Source organism: Eptatretus burgeri, chromosome 3 (assembly GCF_056783735.1).
Source record: "Eptatretus burgeri isolate ZD-2024b chromosome 3, Ebu_testis_v1, whole genome shotgun sequence".
NCBI lineage: Eukaryota > Metazoa > Chordata > Myxini > Myxiniformes > Myxinidae > Eptatretus > Eptatretus burgeri.
Genome location: NC_140963.1, coordinates 58,898,230 through 58,917,879, shown reverse-complemented (window position 1 = coordinate 58,917,879; position 19,650 = coordinate 58,898,230). Strand labels below are relative to the sequence as shown.

The following is a 19,650-nucleotide window of genomic DNA, read 5'->3' as shown; positions in this document are numbered from 1 at the left end:
TGGCCAGACCCAGGGTTTCCCAACAGAACATTGCACAGAGCATCACACTCCCTCCACTGGCTTGTCATCTTTCCACAGTGCATCCTGGTGCCATCACTTCCCCAGGTAAACGGCGCACACGTACACAGCCATCCACGTGATCTAAAAGAAAACGGGACTCATAGAACCAGGCGACCTTCTTCCACTGCTCCAAGGTACAGTTGCGACGCTCGCGTGCCCATTGTAGGCGCTTTTGACAGTGGACAGGGGTCATCATGGGCACTCTGGCCGGTCTGCGGCAACGCAGCCCATACGCAGCAGGATGCGATGCACTGTGGATTGTGACACATTCCTCCCGTGACTACCATTAAATTTTCTGTGACTTGTGCCACAGTAGACCTTATGTCGGTTCAGACCAGATGGGATAGCCTTTGTTGCCCTCGAACATCGATGAGCGTTGGGCGCCCAACACCATGTCGCCGGTTTGTGGTTTGTCCCTCCGAAGGACTACTGTCGGTAGGTACTCACCACTGCTGACCGGGAGCACCCCACAAGCCTTGCCGTTTCAGAGATGCTCTGACCCAGTCGTCTGGCCATAACAATTTGGCCCTTGTCAAAATCGCTCAGGTCTTTACTTCTGCCCATTCCTCCTGCATCCAACACATCAACTTCAAGAACTGACTGTTCACTTGCTGCCCAATATATCCCACTCCTTGACAGGAGCCATTGTAACAAGATAATCAATGTTATTCACGTCACCTGTCAGTGGTCATAATGTTTTGGCTCATCAGTGTATATTCGCCATGACTATTAGATCAGACTTGTGAGGTTTCACTTCGATCCATGAAGCAGTTCAAGAGAAAGAATTTTATTTTAAGATTTTCATTCAATCTAATATGGCTGGCAGACCATGTGACCTATGAATCATTTGTGATTACCCTGTTATCCCCAAGGCTTGGGGAACATGTGTGAAGTTTCCCCTCAATCTATTCAGCCATTTTGGAGAAATAGATTTTTGAGGGTTTTGATGTTCAAAAAATATGGTTGCCGAACCACGTAACTGATGAAGTCATCAATATTTTTTTCTCACATACAATTTAGCCCTTGACCCATAATATTTTCATACTGATCTGATAAAGCATTCAACGTATGCAATTATGATGTCATAACGAAGGCACCAATGATGTCATGGTTAACAACACTTATTCCCCATGGGGAGTACTCAACATGTGCCAAGTTTCAATTTTTTCCATCGAGTGGTTTCAGAGATACAGAGGTCCAAAGTTTTTCCTTTTTTCCAACATGGCTGCCACACCACATGAACTATGACATCATAATCATCATTACACAATTCCACACGAGTAGTCATACCTATGGTGAAAATTACACATCAATCAGGCAAGTGGGTTGTCGAGAAAATGAATTTAAAAGGGAAGAAACCCGCAAAATCGTGGCGAAGAAAAAAAATAAACAGGATAATAATAGGTTACCCAGCCTGAAAGCCTTGGTACCCAAATAAAGGAAATAATGAGCTAAATTTTTAAGACAGGGATGAGTTCAGCACTCATTATGCACATAGGGGAATGTGTCCGTACGTACACTTGATAGCGAGTTCTAAATATCTTCAAACACACCACGATGGTCAAGTATGCAGTGTGTTAACACATTTCCTTTCCTAATATGAACTCAATCTACTCTTCACCTGATCTGCATGTTTGAATGAGTGAGACCGTTCATCTTGTGTAAACCGTAACATGCTTTCAGTGAACGCTGACCTGAAGCATGAGGAATGCAATGAGCATGAAACCTGAAAATAAGCCCGCATCAACTTCGCATGCATAAAAAGCTATCGATAAAAGTTTCACCTTCAAATTATTGGGAATCATGTTATAAAAAAGATAAGTGCTTTCTAACTTTATCGCCAGGGGTTCACATAACTGGTACTCAAGTGCTCATGAGCGGTAAAAAAAGAAACTAAATGCGCACTTCAAAGATGCTCAGAAAGCTCAAAGGCATACTCGCACAACAGAGGCTTTGGATGGAATGTTTTCCCATAGTGGGGCAACTTAGCATAACAATTGTGTATTTTGTGAGGAAAGCACCAAATTTGGCACACTAGTAGCCTATCATATGATGAATAGATTTGGATATTGGGCCATCTTAAAATTTTTGATGGCAGTGGAAAATGGCTGCCACAGCCATCAGCGGCTGAATTTGAGATGGCTTATATACACACCAGAGTTAAAGCAGTATTCAAACCACTGAATTGTTTATATCTTCAACTTAATGACTCTCAAATTGAGCATCAAAAACGAGGAAATAGCTTGGACTTTCCACCGTCACAAATGCTCAGTGCATGACCACAGCATGGCATGTCATACAAGATGGCTGACTCAGCTGTGTACCATGGTCACCTGGGAGCGCTCCAGAGTGAAGAGGTTGAGCAATTAGCAGGGGTTCACACAATAAAAAATTTTTATGTGGTTCTTCAATGAGTACCAGCAGAAATGGTTTGGTAATCACAAAAAAAACAAATTTCATTCAAAACAACCAGACTCAAAGGTTTGTTGTGGTTTAGACAATGGATTGTGCAAATAAAATTGGAGGATGAAAAAAAAAATTCCCTCTGCACAGCAAAGTCATCAAGTAATCTTTAAAAAAAAAAACCATCAGTTTGGGAGAGTTTGCAGAACAGTAAATCAGCAAAGATACAGTGCTTGACGTTTCATTTTGCTTCGACAAAAAAAAAATGTTACAGAGCTACATTGTTTGCTTTTGTGAAATTGGCCTCCAAATGCAGTCACCTGTGCATCCCCCATCGTGTAAAGTCCTTCTTTGGCACACCTGAGCTCCTGACCACATACAAAGCTTTCGTCCGCAGCCTGATGGAGTACTGCTCTCCCCTCTGGGCTGGTGCTCTTGCCTCTCACCTTTCTCGGCTTTGGCTGTCGAAACCAAGGCATTTAGGATCATTGGTATCTCTCACAATGAGGCTGAGTCTTTGGGTCTCTCACCCTCTCACCACAGGCAGGTCGGTGGTCTTTCTGTCTTCCACAGTCTCCTCTCCTGCCTCACCCCCCGCCCCGCTCTGTCTAAGATACCCCCCCCTCCATATTTCCGCAGGGTGCTCAAGTTCCGCCAGAAACCCCCTTCTGGTAAAACTACCAAAATCAAGAATCACTGCTCACCCTCACTCTTTCATTGCTCATTTTTCCCCGCCTTTGGAACAAACTCCCACACTCTCTTCAATCCCACTCTTCCCTCCAGGCCTTCAAAACAGCTGTTCATCACCATCTCTTATCTTCCCCCATCCAAATCCACAATCTTTTCTACCCACGCTAATCCATCCCAAACCCACCTCCTTCAAATTCCCTGCTTTCCTTCCTGAAAGTTCCTGTAGTGTCCATCTTGTTCACCCCCGTGTACCCCCACCCCATCCCTCTCCCTTCCACAGATCTCCTCACATCTCTGTTCCTCACTGTTTTTTCCTTCCCTCCCCCCCCCTCTTGTTTCTTGCTCCCCTTGTTGTACATTGTGTGTTAGCTCTCATACGAGCCTCGACCGTGTATACAAAAAAAAAATTAATGAGTGACTAAATATAAATAAAGCGATTTAGTCAATCATTATAACCACAGCAGAAAATATACCATTGAATAATGTTCATGGTAGAATAACTGGGGAAAAAATAAACAGCTACCATTAAATACTGCTAACGTTATACTTCCCCTATTCTCTATTTATTTCAGTTTCACTGCAATTAATCAGCAAAATTATTTGTAGTTTACACTGCAATGCAACGACGCTGAGCAAGTGATTAAAAAAAAAAAATCTCTTGATCATTGATCAAGTGTGCTCATGAGGTATTCAGAGGATGGTTTGAGCTCCATCAAACTGTTCAAATACCAAGGATGGTGGATTGAGGAGAATGTCTGTGTGCTTTCACCTTCAAGCTCCATTCAAGTCAATTTAATCTGCTCTAATCTCTTTACAGGTGTGCACTCAAACCAAAATGGAATAAAGTGTCATTCACAGTCTGAAACACCATTTGGGCCCAGCATAGCAATTGAGCTTTTCCAGCTCGTAAAGTACCAAAAACCGGTGCAAATACAATGGGAGGTTTTAAAGTTGTTATGCGACTTGGGTTAAGGCATCCTTAAACCCATAATGTACAATTTTCAACAACTTTGTCGTTATGGTCCAGCTCGCCATTACTTTGGCCTACGCCGGGAATGCTCAATTTCCAGCTCCTCTCTCCCACCTCCTTTTACATCCTTAAAAATTTTTTTAACTCCACATAGTTCACCCCTTTCATAGTCAGTCTTTGCTTTTTTAGGCAGATTCTACGATGGCCTCTTGTTGCATCTTCTGTTTGTAAGAAAACTTAGTTGGCGAACAGCTCAGGAACACTTGTTACAAAATTATAATTTACTCTGATGAAGGACTAACCCATGAAATGCGCTTTATGCTCATTTGCCTGGGAGCCGTGTGAACAACAGGAGATCTGCCTTGAGCATGCAATCATTTTCTTTGCATCACTCACTTAATGACATCTCACTCAAAATAATTTTGAAAGAACATCAGCCTGTTAAAGCTGCTTGGAGAGCAAAAATACGGACTATGCCAAGTAAAAGTCACATAGTTGCTTTGTCGGTTGAAAAAAGTTATTTTGGACTGAGAAAGATGCCACAAATGAACATGCCATAAAAATCCCCCGCCCCCCCCCACACACCCCCATACCCCCTACCTACCCCCCCAACCGCTTTCCCAAGCTTTCTACCGTAATCAAAATAACTATAGCTCAAGCTGGAAATAAATGATTAGTTTGTCAATAGATGCCTTAAATTATCTAAATATGCTACTTTGTAGCAAAATGCCGAAAACACATTAATCACAAAACAGTAACTATACTACGTTCAAAAGGTACGTGGAGTGTAAAAAAACAAAAAAAATACTCCCAGTAGTCAACTTTCATATTTTTCAAGATTATTACAAGTCCATGTTAGTAAGAAAATACAGTCGCACCTCTTTTATCCAGAATGGTTCGGACCAAGGGTGTTCCAGATAATTTATATTTCCTGTGAATTTATGCAGTTATTTGAAATTAATTTTTTTTTAATGGATGTAGTTGTGTAACATTGCACCCCAACAAAAAACAGCTTCTGTTGTTAACTAACAGCTAATCCTATTAAGCCCAACTCCAGTAACCCTAAACCCTAACCCTTCACAGCCAATGGCAGGTACCAGGTTAGTGAAAAATAAAGGAGTCCAATACAGTTCAATCTTTTTGTGTATTTACCTCACTCATGTAGCATAGCACAGGGGATAAACAATTGGTTTACTCTGTCTGTATGTCTGTCAGTCTTTCTGTCTGTCTATGAATGAGGAACTTCACTTGAATTTCATATTTTGAACACTGTGGAAAACGAATTGGCTTGTTTGCACTTCAAGAAACTGCACTTGAGCAGCACTTCAGATCTGAATGTGGCAAAATTGTAAGGTGTCTCGTCTTAGTCGCACGTGCACGTGCACAGCAGGGTAAAGCAATTGCTTCACTCTCTCTGTCTGTGAAAAACATTACAAACAGGAAACTTACTGTTTTTAGGGATGTCATAAAGGGCACAAACAGGCACTAATAATGAATGTAACATGTTAATTAAGGTGGTGTAAAAGACCTGGGATCCCAAATACATCAACGGCGGTAGACTTCCGATTCAATGCTATATCCGATTCAATGCATGCATACTTTTTCTACAGCCATTAAAACTTTATCTCAATTGCATTATAGAATTTGAAAACTGCAGAACACAAATCGCCTTGTTTTCACTTACAAAAACCTTCAGTTTTGCAGTAATTTGGCAAAACTGTACGCCGTCTCAACCAATCAAATTTGACCCTCGTGCTCTCAAAAGGGGGGGGAGGAGGGGAGGGATATTCATATTCACACAAAATGGCGGCGACCAGCGATGCAACGCCTGAGCTAACTTTGCCCAGAAGATTTGTCTGCTTATTGCATTTTTCTCTCAAAGATCACTCCAAAATCATCAGTTTGAGAGGAGACGGCAGAAAGTTTGTGATTGTGCAAGCAAATGCATGGATTGACCTCGATGGAGACGAAAAATACATCTCAGCGGAACATCGTCAGCTCTGGACTTTTCTGTTTGATACATCGGCTTCGTTTGGTAACCATTGCACATATTATTCAAAGTTTACAAAGCCAATATAGATCACGCTCAGAAACGGAAAGCAATAGTTGAAAAGACCCTTCACACATCGTTTTTCTCAAGACTGTGTGGGGTAAGGTGTTCTCTGAACTCTCGAGTTATTGTTGTGAACGCTACATTAAATAAATGGAGAGGTGTCACATATCTGAGAAAGATGTGCATGCTGATTAGAAAATCCTGCTTTGGGAGTTGATATGCTCCACCCCCAATCCCTTCATCCTCTGTGTATTTACACTCGCACTACGCAGCCATAGCTTTCTTTGATGACAAAGCCTTTCAACAAACCGCTCTAAAATCCCAATAAAATGTCCAATTTCCTCCACATTTTCTGGATACCAGTTTGAAGGGGCATAAGAGGCTGCCAAAAAAAAAACAAAAAAAAAAAAAACACCAACAACTTCTGAGAACGTAAAGCTAATGCAAAGTTATCTCGGGGGGGAAAAACGTGCCTATTTTGGCCAATTTTTTTCCAGATAGTCCGAACATCCCATTTATATAACACTAGCAAAGCCTACCGGTCACTTTGCTGAAGGAACAATTAGTCATCATATTTGCCAAAACTTTTGGGTGAAAATGAGAAGGAAGGGAAGACAAATTTACCCATGCATAGAGTGCTTTAACCCCTCACCCTCACCCCAACACCCCCGCCCCACTCCCCGCCTGCATCCTTACATCCCGCTCCCCTCCCCCCCCCATTCATCCTGATGTCCCTTATCATTAGAAATGCCTCACGCACGATGACAGGTTTTGACATGCCCCTTCAGTTATTTTTTCGGGGAAGGGGTGGTGGGCACGGGGAGGGGGGGTGGGGGAGAAAGGAAGGGGAACAAATTTATCCGCTTGAAGAGTGCTTTAACCTCAGCGTTGCCCAGGTAAAAAAGGAAATTGTAATACCCTCTGCCACCACCACCAAGTCGTGATACACGGTACACATTGACATCGAGAATTTATGCCCCCCTCATGCCCCCCACACCCACATGTGAGGCCACGGCCACATAGCGTATGTTAACCCTCACTCAAAGTGGCATTTGCACCCTGAGTTTGGAGTTTGTAACTGAAAAGATGTGGTCAAGCATGAGGAAGAGAGGGAGAGGAAAAAGGAGAGAGAGAGAGAGGAAGAGAGAGAGAGAGGAAGAGAGAGAGAGAGGAAGAGAGAGAGAGAGAGGAAGAGAGAGAGAGAGGAAGAGAGAGAGACGAAGAGAGAGAGAGAGACGAAGAGAGAGAGAGAGACGAAGAGAGAGAGAGAGACGAAGAGAGAGAGAGAGACGAAGAGAGAGAGAGAGACGAAGAAAGAGAGAGGAAGAGAGAGAGAGACGAAGAGAGAGAGAGAGAGAGGAAGAGAAAGAGAGAGGGAGAGAGAGAGGAAGAGAGAGAGAGAGGAAGAGAGAGAGAGAGCAAGAGAGAGGAAGAGAGAGAGAGAGGAAGAGAGAGAGCGAGGAAGAGAGAGAGCGAGGAAGAGAGAGAGAGGAAGAGAGAGAGCGAGGAAGAGAGAGAGGAAGAGAGAGAGAGGAAGAGAGAGAGAGGAAGAGAGAGAGGGAGGAAGAGAGAGAGAGAGGAAGAGAGAGCGAGAGGAAGAGAGAGAGAGGAAAAGAGAGAGAGAGGAAAAGAGAGAGAGAGGAAAAGAGAGAGAGAGAGAGGAAGAGAGAGAGAGAGAGCAAGAGAGAGGAAGAGAGAGAGCGAGGAAGAGAGAGAGCGAGGAAGAGAGAGAGCGAGGAAGAGAGAGAGAGGAAGAGAGAGAGCGAGGAAGAGAGAGAGCGAGGAAGAGAGAGAGCGAGGAAGAGAGAGAGGAAGAGAGAGAGAGGAAGAGAGAGAGAGAGGAAGAGAGAGAGAGGAAGAGAGAGAGAGGAAGAGAGAGAGAGAGGAAGAGAGAAAGAGAGAAAGAGAGAGAGAGGAAGAGAGAGAGAGAGGAAGAGAGAGAGGAAGAGAGAGAGGGAGAGAAGAGAAAGAGAAAAGAGAGAGAGAGAGAGAGAGAAAAGAGAGAGAGAGAGAGAGAAAAGAGAGAGAGAGAGAGAGGAAGAGAGAGAGAGAGAGAGAGAGAGGAAGAGAGAGAGAGAGAGAGGAAGAGAGAGAGAGAGAGAGAGAGAGAGAGAGAGAGGTAGAGAGAGGTAGAGAGAGGTAGAGAGGGGTAGAGAGAGGTAGAGAGAGGTAGAGAGAGGTAGAGAGAGGTAGAGAGAGGTAGAGAGAGGTAGAGAGAGGTAGAGAGAGGTAGAGAGAGGTAGAGAGAGGTAGAGAGAGGTAGAGAGAGGTAGAGAGAGGTAGAGAGAGGTAGAGAGAGGTAGAGAGAGAGAGAGAGAGAGAGAGAGAGAGAGAGAGAGAGAGAGAGAGAGAGAGAGAGAGAGAGAGAGAGAGAGAGAGAGACAGGAAGAGAGAGAGAAACAGGAAGAGAGAGAGACACAGACACAGAGACAGACACAGAGACAGAGACAGACACAGAGACAGACACAGAGACGCATATAAAAAGGTCCACGTGGTCAAAAGCTTTAAATGGTCAGGGGTCTGATCTGTCTGAAGGGTGGAAGGGGTCTGAATGGCGTTGAGGTCTGAGGGGTAGAAAGGGATGAAAGCAGTGTAAAGGTCTGAAGGTTCTTGGGCTCAAAAGGTTATAAAAGGCCTGAAAGGTGAAGGGATCGAAAAGGGATCGAAAAGGTATCTAAAGTGTTTGAAACAGTCTGAAAGGTAAAAGATGTCTTCAGGGTCTTAAACGTAAAAGGGGTCTTAAAGGGTCTAATGGGTCTTTTGAGTCCTCAGAGTCCTTGGGGTATTGGGGGACTTTTGGGTCCTCAGGGTCATTTGGGTCATTAGGGTCTTCAGGGACTTTTGGATACTCTGGAACTTTTAGGTCCTTGGAGAATTTTTGGGACTTTTGGGTCCTCGGGGACTTTTTGGGACTTTTGGGTCCTCTGGGACTTTTGGGTCATCGGGGTCTTCTGGATGTTTTGGGTCTTTTGGATCTTCTGGGTCCTCAGGGTCTTTATGGGTCTTAAAGGGTTTCCAAAGGAGAAAAGGGTCTCAGCAGTCTGAAAGGTTGAAAAGTACATTCCAATCATATGTAATGAATAGACTTACTGTATGTTTGTGAAGTCAGGGTGCAATTGACATTCAAACAGTACATAATTAATGGACATGTAGTCGCACGGCTACATGGACAGACTGACCGAGTTTTTCTTTTTTCCTTCAAAACTTCAAAATGTATCATTTATTTGTAATTGCGCAGGAAGAGAAACGTGAATGCATAACATTGTTGCCAAAGGAAATTTGGAAATTGTAATACCCTCTGCCACCATCACCAGGTAGCACGACACGGTACACATTTACATAGAGAATTTACACCCCCCCCTAACCCCCCGCTCACCCACACCACCACGTGAGGCCACAGCCACATAGCCTATGTTACCCCCACAAAAGTTGTATTTGTATCCTGAGTTTGGAGCTTGTAACTTAAAAGATGTGGCTGTGCATAAGGAACAAAGATAGACAGCCACAGAGAAGGAGAGAGGGAGGGAGAGGGAGATGAGGAGAGACAATGCCATATATATATATATATATATATATATATATATATATATATATATATATATATATATATATATATATATATATATATATATATATATATATATATATATATATATATATATCTTCTTCTTCTTTCGGCTGCTCCCGTTAGGGGTCGCCACAGCGGATCATCCGTGTGATCCGCATAGTGATTTGGCACAGGTTTTACGCCGGATGCCCTTCCTGACGCAACCCTGACGCAACGCCTCTTACGACACAGGGATATGGTACATCTATTTTAACCGGGGTATACACCGGCCCAGTATACTGGTACTCATTTCGCCGACCTCGGAAGGATGACAGGCTGAGTCAACCCCATGGTGTATTAATTCAGTGGCCCAACGGGGCTTGAACTCAGGACCTTTTGGATCCCAAGCCGCTGCACTAACCACTGCGCCAACACCAGGCTCATGTATATATATATATATATATATATATATATATATATATATATATATATATATATATATATATATATATATATATATATATATATATATATATATATATATATATATATATATATATATATATAGATTTTGAACACCCTACATCAATAAAAAGTCAGTGTGATGATTTTCCAGAGTTAAAATAAATAAATGAAATATATTTCTATCAAGCCATATTTACAAAGTTATGTTCAATGGAATTTGCAGAATAAAACATTGATTAAAAAATGAAGTTTAACTTGGGGTGGGATTTACGACATTCAGAGCAATCCAATCACAAAATGAAGTCAATTTAAGATAGTCAGGCAGTGCAGCAAAATAATGTGGACGTTCCGGACAAAAGCACCAATTTTTTCTACGTGCTACCAAGCTGTTACCTAACAGCTACCCATTGCCAAAGCTTTCAATTTTTAATGGGAACCACTTCCTCAGAAAACAGCATGGTGGCCATCTTGGATTTTAAAGATGGCCACCATGTAAAAACCTATAAGTACCAATATCTTGGCTTCCAAGCCACTTAGGCTCTCAATCTTGGTGTCTAAACATACATTGAGTTGCATACGTGATGGCATACGTCAGTGAAGATGCTTTGCTGATATCATACACCTCAGCACATGCATGGTGTGTCTCTTGCATACTTCTCACAGTGACAACTACACATCCAACGGGCCTGTTTGCATGCACATCCAGTGCCACATCCCTTCAGACTCTTGCAACCACATATAACCAGTTCACCGCATATATACCATTTATGTGATATGTAAAGTTCTTGCCTGTACCAAAGGCAACCCAAATGCTCACATCTTGACACAAGGTGATCAGATGATGGAACTTGCCAATGAGGATTACCACCACATCCGTATCAACGATGCGCACCAGACAGTTGGTACAACCATTCAGTATAGCATCCTGCACATGAATTAGCAGCCTGGTGTCTGCTTCCTCATGGTCACCTGGCGGCATTGAACGATCGATTCCTCGAAGAATGGCTGTGGCACCAGATGTAATGATGATTTCTTTGTCTTCAAGGTAGTCTCGGGTAGCAATCTTATTGGAGAGGAATGCAAAAGGTTCCTGTTTGTTGGTTGGATCATGTTAGAAGTCAGCCCAGTTTCATGGGAGCTTGTTCTTACCAGCAAACTTTCTCCGAATACCTTTTCCTCGCTTTTCTCTTGTGGATTCTTTGATGCTGCTGGTGATGTACTGTATGTGTCCCATACCACATCAACTCTTTTGGAGTGTTCTAACCGTTTCATGATGTATGGAACAAAGATGCATTCAGCATACTCGTCAAATGTCACAACGTTGGTACATGGAAGAAAGTGCACCACAGCAGCAGCATCCAGTAGCTTTACATCAAAGGAATCAGGAGGATCTTTCTTGGTGTGCTGGACCAGAATGTTCAGGAGATAGATTTCTTTCCAAGACACAATTTCTCACCATCAGAGAGTGAAGGGGGAAAAGGATGGTTCTCGTGTTTGACGAATACACTCATGTCACTCTCCCTATGCTGAATTACAATATACAAGTGAGAGAAGAGGGCAACATAATTCTTCAGTAATGAGATCTTCTCTGCTTGTTTCGTCTTGGATTTTGGCCATGGGTATCTGAAGAGAGGAAGAGCATTCTTCTTTATGGGCTCATGAATGGAGTGCGTACAGTCTGCTATCACTTCTTTGTGATATTTGGCATACTGATCCTTCCCGAATCAAAGCACTGTTCGCACCGTGTTCATCAGGCCAGTTCCACCGAGTGAACTTGGCGAGTGCATAGAGTGGTTCATCAAAGGCTATAACTGGCATCTGTCTGGGATTGAGGAATTCTGTAGCCAAATGCACCACATCTAGTCCATGCTTGATCATAGCTGGTGTCGCTGCCTTCTCATAGAAGAAGGGCAAGAGCTGTGTAAGAGCGGAATGCAGGTCGATGGATGGACCTTGTGCGGAAGCATGGAATGCTGACCAGGAGACAGTGTCACCCTTTTCCACTACGTCTTTCTCCTGTATTTGACTAGCATGCTCCAGCCAGCTCTTCTCTTTCAGTTTTGCGCCTGCAAGTTGCCCATCTTTTGGTGCTAAAACTTCTGACAGCTGGGGGACTGACACTTTTGCTATCTTCAGAGCCACAGCTGGCACAGTGGTGAAGCTGTCTGGCAACTCATGATTCTTATTGGCATCAGGTGAAGGCAGCCTGATGGCATCCTGCTTGTTTCCCAAATTAGACATAGTGGGAAACTGAAACAGGCTGATGAAACTTGTGCCATGAAATGCACCCTCAGCAGTTGTACTTGGAGGATTGTGATCCAAGTTTGTCAAGAGCTCCAACAGTGAACAGCCCGCATCAAAATTGAACAGCGACCACAACCTCTTTGTTTGTTCTGAAAGTTCTCACAGACAGCAGTTGCGAGCTGGCTCTTAAGTTGAAGAACTCTGTCATAGCTTACACTGAGACCCAAGTCATAAAGCTGTGCAATCAACTTTTTAGACCGAGTCGCTGTGTGAATATTCATTCCAATGTACAGAGCCAATGGTGGTTCCCTTTCCAGGGAATGACGAGACTTGACAGAAGGCGACAGATGTTTCTTAAAGTTGAAGAGAATGGTCTGCGAGATTGTGAGGTTTGCCTGTGAGTCTGTTGAATCTTGATCTTTCAAGTCAGCACCACACAAGAGCAGAGACACCATGGTTTTGAGATTAGTGGACACTGACCCATGTTGACATCCAGAGGGAAATATGCCATCGAAGTGGAATCCTCCAGAGTTGACAATCTCTTTGCACACAATTTTGGCAGCTTTAGCATGCAGTAGTGCATCACCTTCAGTCACATCCCATGGCCTGCTTTAGCATCTGCTGCATTCCTCGTTGGAAAACCAGAATCTTATTTTTGCCATCACTTTGCACTTGTGCTTATGGGAAGTACACCAGAACTTTCTCCTTGAAATGGGTTCTGTTAGTCTCCTTCTCAACACCCAGGTCTCGTATACGGTTTTCATAAAGCTGATGCAGCACTGAAAATTTGAAGTGGAAGGTTCTATCTTCCACACAGTTTTCTACATGGGTGAAGAGCTCCACAAGTGCTCTTGCTTTCATAACCTTCTCTTCAGCAGAACCAGAGGAATCTTCCTCATGTTGCCTGAGCAGTGATTGGTAGCGATTTCGTAGTGTTGTCAAGCACTCCAGATGATATTTAGCATCAAATGCGACCAGATCTCCACCTTCCATCCTAGCCATTAATTCTGTGTCATGAAGTTCTGAGGCCATCTATCTTATGTTCTCATCAGCTCCAAGAGTTCTGACTTAATGGAGGTGTCCATCCGATTGTTGACAGGACAGACAGGCCATTTTGATCATTGACAGACGCCGAGGTCGTTTCTCTCAAGATGTACTGTCTGCTGTGGTTTCATCTCTCCATTTTTAGTAGCTCACCATAGCTTCTCTTTGCTGAACTTCACATAGCAAGATTTGTGCCATGCAGCCTGATTTGGTTCAGTTCACATACAGTCATGTCTTCGCCAAATTGAAGAGCCACTGGTAGTGTGCCCAGGATTCTGAAAGCACTGACATTATTCAGAAAAGAGCCGTATGGTTCTGACTTGTCCCCACTTCCCTTTACATTGAGTGGACATTTTATAGGCTCCGCAGTCTTTTCTTTGCATATCAAACATTTGTTCCAATCCATGCTGCTCGTCTATCTGAAAAGACATAAAACACAGAAAATGCTTCGAAATTATCAACCGATATTGCCAATTTTGTTCCAAAACCATGCATGTGCAGAGGTGTATATCAGCAAAGCATTTTAAATGACATATGTATACTACTCGCGTATGTTACTTAATGTACGTTTAGACACCAAGATTGAGAGCCTAAGTGGCTTGGGAGCCAAGATATTGGTACTGAAAGGTTTATACATGGTGGCCATCTTGGAAATCCAATATGGCTGCCATACTGTATATTCTGAATGGTATAATTGAATTCCTTGTCCCAGAAAATGTATGTTTCGACACCAAGATTGAGAGCCGAAGTGGCTTGGAAGCCGAGATATTGGTACTTATCGGTTTTTACATGGTGGCCATCTTGGAAATCCAAGATGGCCACCATGCTGAATACTGAGGAAGTGGTTCTTCTTAAAAATTGAATGCTTTGGCAATGGGTAGCACGTGAAAAAAAATTGGTGCTTTTGTCCGGAATGTTCACATCATTGTCAAATCTGGTCCTAAGCTGCCTGACTAAGAAGAGACGTTATAGTTTGCAAGGCAGGCCATATACATAACTTTTATCATTTTGTGACCAAAATAAGTAATAAGTGCTTGGTCAACATAACTCGAAGTTCACCAAGCTCTTCTATTCCTATTATATTGTAATCCTCATGTTAGATATATGCACACAGGTAAAATAAAATAAAAACTCCGAGTCTGAAGCCACTTTTTCTTTTTTTGTCAAAGAGAAAATATACAATTATTCTGCCCAACAATGATCTAAGGCTCAGCATGGAGGTGAAATCATACACACCTATACAAAGTTAATATGTAAAGTGTAAATCACATTCAGGACAAGCTCAAGAGACATTGAGCAAATCAACACAGCTAATGGGAAATTAAGTTGGGATCCGAGTACGTTACGTGTATGGAAAAGAACACCAATTTACAAGAGAGAGAAATCTTATCCCATCCCATGCCACGGCTATGACAAGACATTGTTGTTGTTGAGAATGCAGCACGCAAACACACCTTGGGTGCCCACCAGAACAATGGGCACATCAACAGTGCTCCGCAGACTGGACAAACGGGAGTAGTAGTTGTACACTGTATGGAAACTGATCTCATCCTCCAGGCTGAACACGAAAATCAAAGCATCGATCCACGCAGAGAACTACAGCAGGAAGCAGATAAGAATTACTGGCTTGTAATTACAGACAAATGGGGTTATCAATGAACTTGTAGTTTTTATTCCTTTTTCAACAGAGAGTGCACTCTGGATTCACGACACAAAACGATGCCATGTTCATTGCCACAATGTGCCTATGTCTCCACCTTGTGCTTTCATCTGATATAACAAGCACTTTTGCCAAATGCAGACTTAAAAATATTCGATTATTAGATTTCAGGAAAGGCAACGTTTCAGGGTATGTAGAGAGAAGTCGGTCCCATATGGATTGGGACAAAGCAAACAGGATCAGCACCAGAGAAATGGGAAACCTTCAGGGAAAGAAGAAAATGTGCAGTGTACAGAGCAAGTATATTGCAGGTAGGTGTAAAACAAGATGAGAAAGAGCAGGGAGGTTGAGCAAAGAGTTAAGAGGAGTGCTCTTTTGGAGAAGCAATAGGCATTAATTGGGAATAAAGCAAGAGGACTGGAGTGGACAAGTAAACAGAGGTGAGTGAAGAAAATAACATTTGGCAAGTCAAAAAGAACAAGAGAAGGATATGGGCAAAAATATGAAACGTAATAACAAGGTATTAAGTACATAAGGAGTTTAAAAATATTTTAAAAAAAAGATTAATAAAAGTGTGGGCCCATTGAGAAATAGCACAGGGAGTTTGGTCCGTGATGAAAGTGAAATGGCATGCTTACGAAAGAGTCATTTTCCTTCAACATTTATATAACTGGTAATACCCGCTCACTCAGGCAGAGATCAGTGGTTAAACCACTTTCACGATTCCACATGTGAAGGTGAAAATTGCATGCCGTTTCCCCACCCTCACGGGGAGTGGTATTTTGTGCCTGTTCCCTGACCCTGGGTATTCCGAGCACGTATTCAAAATTTGATGGAGATCGGCCAAGCTATTTTCGATTCCATAAGGTTCAGACATATATACATACGTTCATACATTAAGATTTGTCAGACAGAGCACCAGGATCTGGTGCGCCTGGAGCACTCACACCCAAACACGCCGAAATAAGCCTCGCAAACTGGTCGAGCATAAAGGAGGATTGTAGTTAAGTGGAGCGCAAGGAGTAAAGTACCAGACTGCCACGCTGACAACTCGGGCAGCTTGTGACTTGGCCAGTGTTGTTTCTAAAACAGTGTGTAAACTTCATGTGCACGCAATTCTAAATGGAGCTTGAACAACATAGCTCCATGGAACAATGGCATAAAGTCAAACACAATGAAATGGAATCAATTTACTATATTAAGGAATGGGGGTACACTGAAGGCAAAAATATACAAGAAGCACGTCACAAAGGTACTCAACCGTCATGATGGACTTAATTAAATACATGCAACACACGCCGCACACCGATATGAAAGGTTGACGCAGCATCATACACACAGGCCTTCTATCTCAAGTCGAAACCATGGTAAGGAAAGGGAAGCAAAGTAAGAAAGCAAAGTTTACAGAAAATTAAAATAAAACGAGAGATAAGAAAGGGAAGAGAGTTTAGAACTGTTTGAAGGGAACCGCCGGCAGCTTCATCCACGCTGATGGGAGCGGAACACGGCAAGAAAAATAACTGGTACAGTCGTCCCATTCTCTGTTGTCCAATCAGCTCGTCTTGAATGCTCTTTGCAATTCTGCCCTTCAACCATCTCCTCACTCTCAAAGAAAGCCACTTTGAAGTAGGCACCATTCATTTAGCAACACAGTCCGGTCGCTGAGGCTGCATTGGCCCCGCTTCACCGCCAGAACACCACAGCTCGCTTCTTTGTCCTCTCTGCTTTCTGTCTCTTTTCTCTCCCAACAGGACAAAAAGGTGGAGCCCTTCACACAGGCATGGTTGTGCACACCACTATTAGCACAGGCATTATGTGCCATGACCTCGAACAAATTGCAACAACAGCTCTCTCATTTACGTCATACCGACAAAGGTGTCCTCTATGACATATAGACTTAAAAACTCTTAAGAAATCCGATGAGGGGAAAGTCCTGAAATCAGTATTTTTTTTTTCAGAGAAAGCATATGAAGGAACCTGATTGTGGGAAAGCATGTGAAGGAAATGTCAGACATAGCATGCTTCAGGAGATACCGACCACCTCATTGTGCAGAAGGCTGTGGAATCTGCTACGGTTACCAAAAGTGTGCAGGTCGGCGATGATGAAGACCTCCTCATCTGACTGTGCTACCTAACATACAAGCTGAGCGTTTCATGACCTGTTCTTCCGCCCAGAGCCGAAGAGGAACTCAAAGAACCCTCTCATCTGGAACATCAAGGTGGTCAAGGAACAGCTTGGTCCATACATATGTAAACACATCCTCTTCTAACAAGTTGTCCTTGGATGTCACATATCTCGCCTCTATGGGATCAGGAAAGGAGTTTCCCTCAATAAATTTAAGAGAAGCAGTCACTTTCGTGACCAAGCCAAGGTGTTTGATGCACAGTCAGCTTCTACCGATGATGTTGGAGCTGCAGGAGAGAAAGCCTTGGTGATCCTCCACAATCGGAAACCCAACGCGAAGCTAGACTCTGTGCAGAACAAGCGTTTCTGTGAGAAGGTGGCTTCAAGCAGGTCTCATGTTCAACCATAGAGCGGTACCACCGACATTAGTAGCAGGAAAGTACCACAGCCTCTGGGTGTACTTTCAGGTTCAAGAGTGGAAGGGATCTGGGGATGGACTCCTTCCAAAAGAGTGGGGATGGCAGGAGTGTGACGAGGGCCTTGTCCCTCTCCAGACAGACCTACGACAGTACAGTACATAGAGTACAGTACGATGAGTATGTAATATGTTTACACTCACCCACTTTGCTGTATTGGAAAAAAATTAAAAGGTAAAAGTGTTGTGTTTTTGTTTATTTTACACTGTATTTATTTTATTTCCATGTTTATTTCAATGTTAACATGCATTATATATTTTACATGTTAATTACCTCCCCACTGAAGGTGGAAGGAGGTTATGTTTTCACCCCTTTCTGTCTGTCTGTTTGTGTGCAGGATGTCTCAAAAAGTTGAGGGCGGATGTGGATGAAATTTTGTGGGCCGGTTTGGTGTGTCACAAAGATGAACTGATTAGATTTTGGTGAAGATCCTGTTCCAGCTACTGGAATTTTTTAAGTGATTCTTCACCATTGAGAGATTGGGCTACACCAATATAGAGCATGATATCTCAAAAACTTGTGGACGGATTCGGATGAAACTTGATGGACAGGTTGGGTGTGTGACCACGACAAATTGATTCGATTTTGGTGAAGATACTGTTACGTTTGAGGGGGGGTATGCATTCAAAGGGTAATTAGGATGTTTAATTAGGTATGCCATGCTGTTCGAGTTTACCAGGATCTCGATGTAATAAGTAGTAATTCAGTGGTGATAAGTTGTCTAGTAAATGTTAATTTCTTCAAGGGGGGAAATGATAATTGTCACGTAATTAGATAGGGACACGGGATAGGGTAAGTGTGTCTGCGTAAACCCCTTTTGGTATTCTCTGGAGACTGGCCGTGACGTCACAGGACAGTGCAGCGGATGGCTCCGCTCCGTGATCACGATTGGCAGAAGGCGACGGCGGTGGGCCAATAAACGGATCGATTGGAAGTGACGAGGACAGAAGGATAAAAAGGTTCTGTTCGGGGTCGAAAAAGAAGAGGAAGAAGATTACAACCAAAAGATCGTGTTTTTTTGGTGGGGAGGCTGTTGCGCGGGGAGCATCCTTGTTGTTGTGCTGATTCGATCGTGTTCTTGATCGTGTCTTGGAGCCTTGCTGAGCCTCGTGCCTCACCTTGGTTGGCTCTGGGGTTCTGCTGACTCGGAGTACGGGGTCGAACGGCGGGCAGACCTGCCTCCCTCTCCTGCTCGCAACTTGGCGCCAGAACTGGTTCCCTGGCGGCTGTGAGTGGACTTGGGCCAAGACCAGGAGGTCGACAGCACCACGGTTTCTCCTGCCCCCCTGACGAGAGCAAGGCCAGCTCGTCCGACGCCGATCCAGGGACAGTTGCGTCCACACCACGGTCCAGCCTGAACACCAGAAATAGCTACTGTGTGTGTGTGTGTGTGTGTGTGTGTGTGTGTGTGTGTGTGTGTGTGTGTGTGTGTGTGTGTGTGTGTGTGTGTGTGTGTGTGTGTGTGTGTGTGTGTGCTTGGCGCCGTAGAGGGATTGAGAACTGTATATTCATTGGAATTGTCTGTGTTTTTCCCCACGCCCGATCCCACACCATCCCGTCGAATCGCCCCGGATCCCTCTTCTTTCCGAGTCTTGTTATTTCTGGTAATAATAAAAACAAATAAACATCATCAACTCAGTGAAAAGTGACTCGTGCCACCTTCCTCGTCCCGTTTGCGGTAGAGCGATTAGAACCGCCATGTTTGGGTTATAAATAAATAAACCGCCTCCATCGTTTCGGCTCATTCTACGTTGGCGGGACTGTTCAAGTCCCGTGGACGTCACAATACGAATCCAGATCTGGATATGAAAATTATTTAATTTAAAAAGTGATTCTTCACCGTTGAGAGATAAGGCCAAAAACGATACTGTAAAAGCATGATATTTCAAAAATGTATTGGGCCCGATATGTTC

The 19,650-nt window shown here is 43.5% G+C and overlaps 1 protein-coding gene and 1 pseudogene across 8 annotated transcripts in view; both read right to left on the bottom strand.

Annotated features, from left to right (window-relative positions):
• The window catches only part of LOC147029991 (arf-GAP with GTPase, ANK repeat and PH domain-containing protein 1-like), a 459,947-nt gene that overhangs the window by 310,203 nt on the left and 130,094 nt on the right, over positions 1-19,650 (bottom strand). For all 8 annotated transcript variants that reach the window (XM_085873585.1, XM_085873584.1, XM_085873587.1 and 5 more), the window contains one exon: positions 14,931-15,072. In XM_085873585.1, the coding sequence (XP_085729711.1) occupies positions 14,931-15,072 (142 nt within the window). The remainder of the gene's footprint in view (positions 1-14,930; positions 15,073-19,650) is intronic.
• Positions 10,306-14,241, bottom strand: LOC147029992 (uncharacterized; annotated as a pseudogene).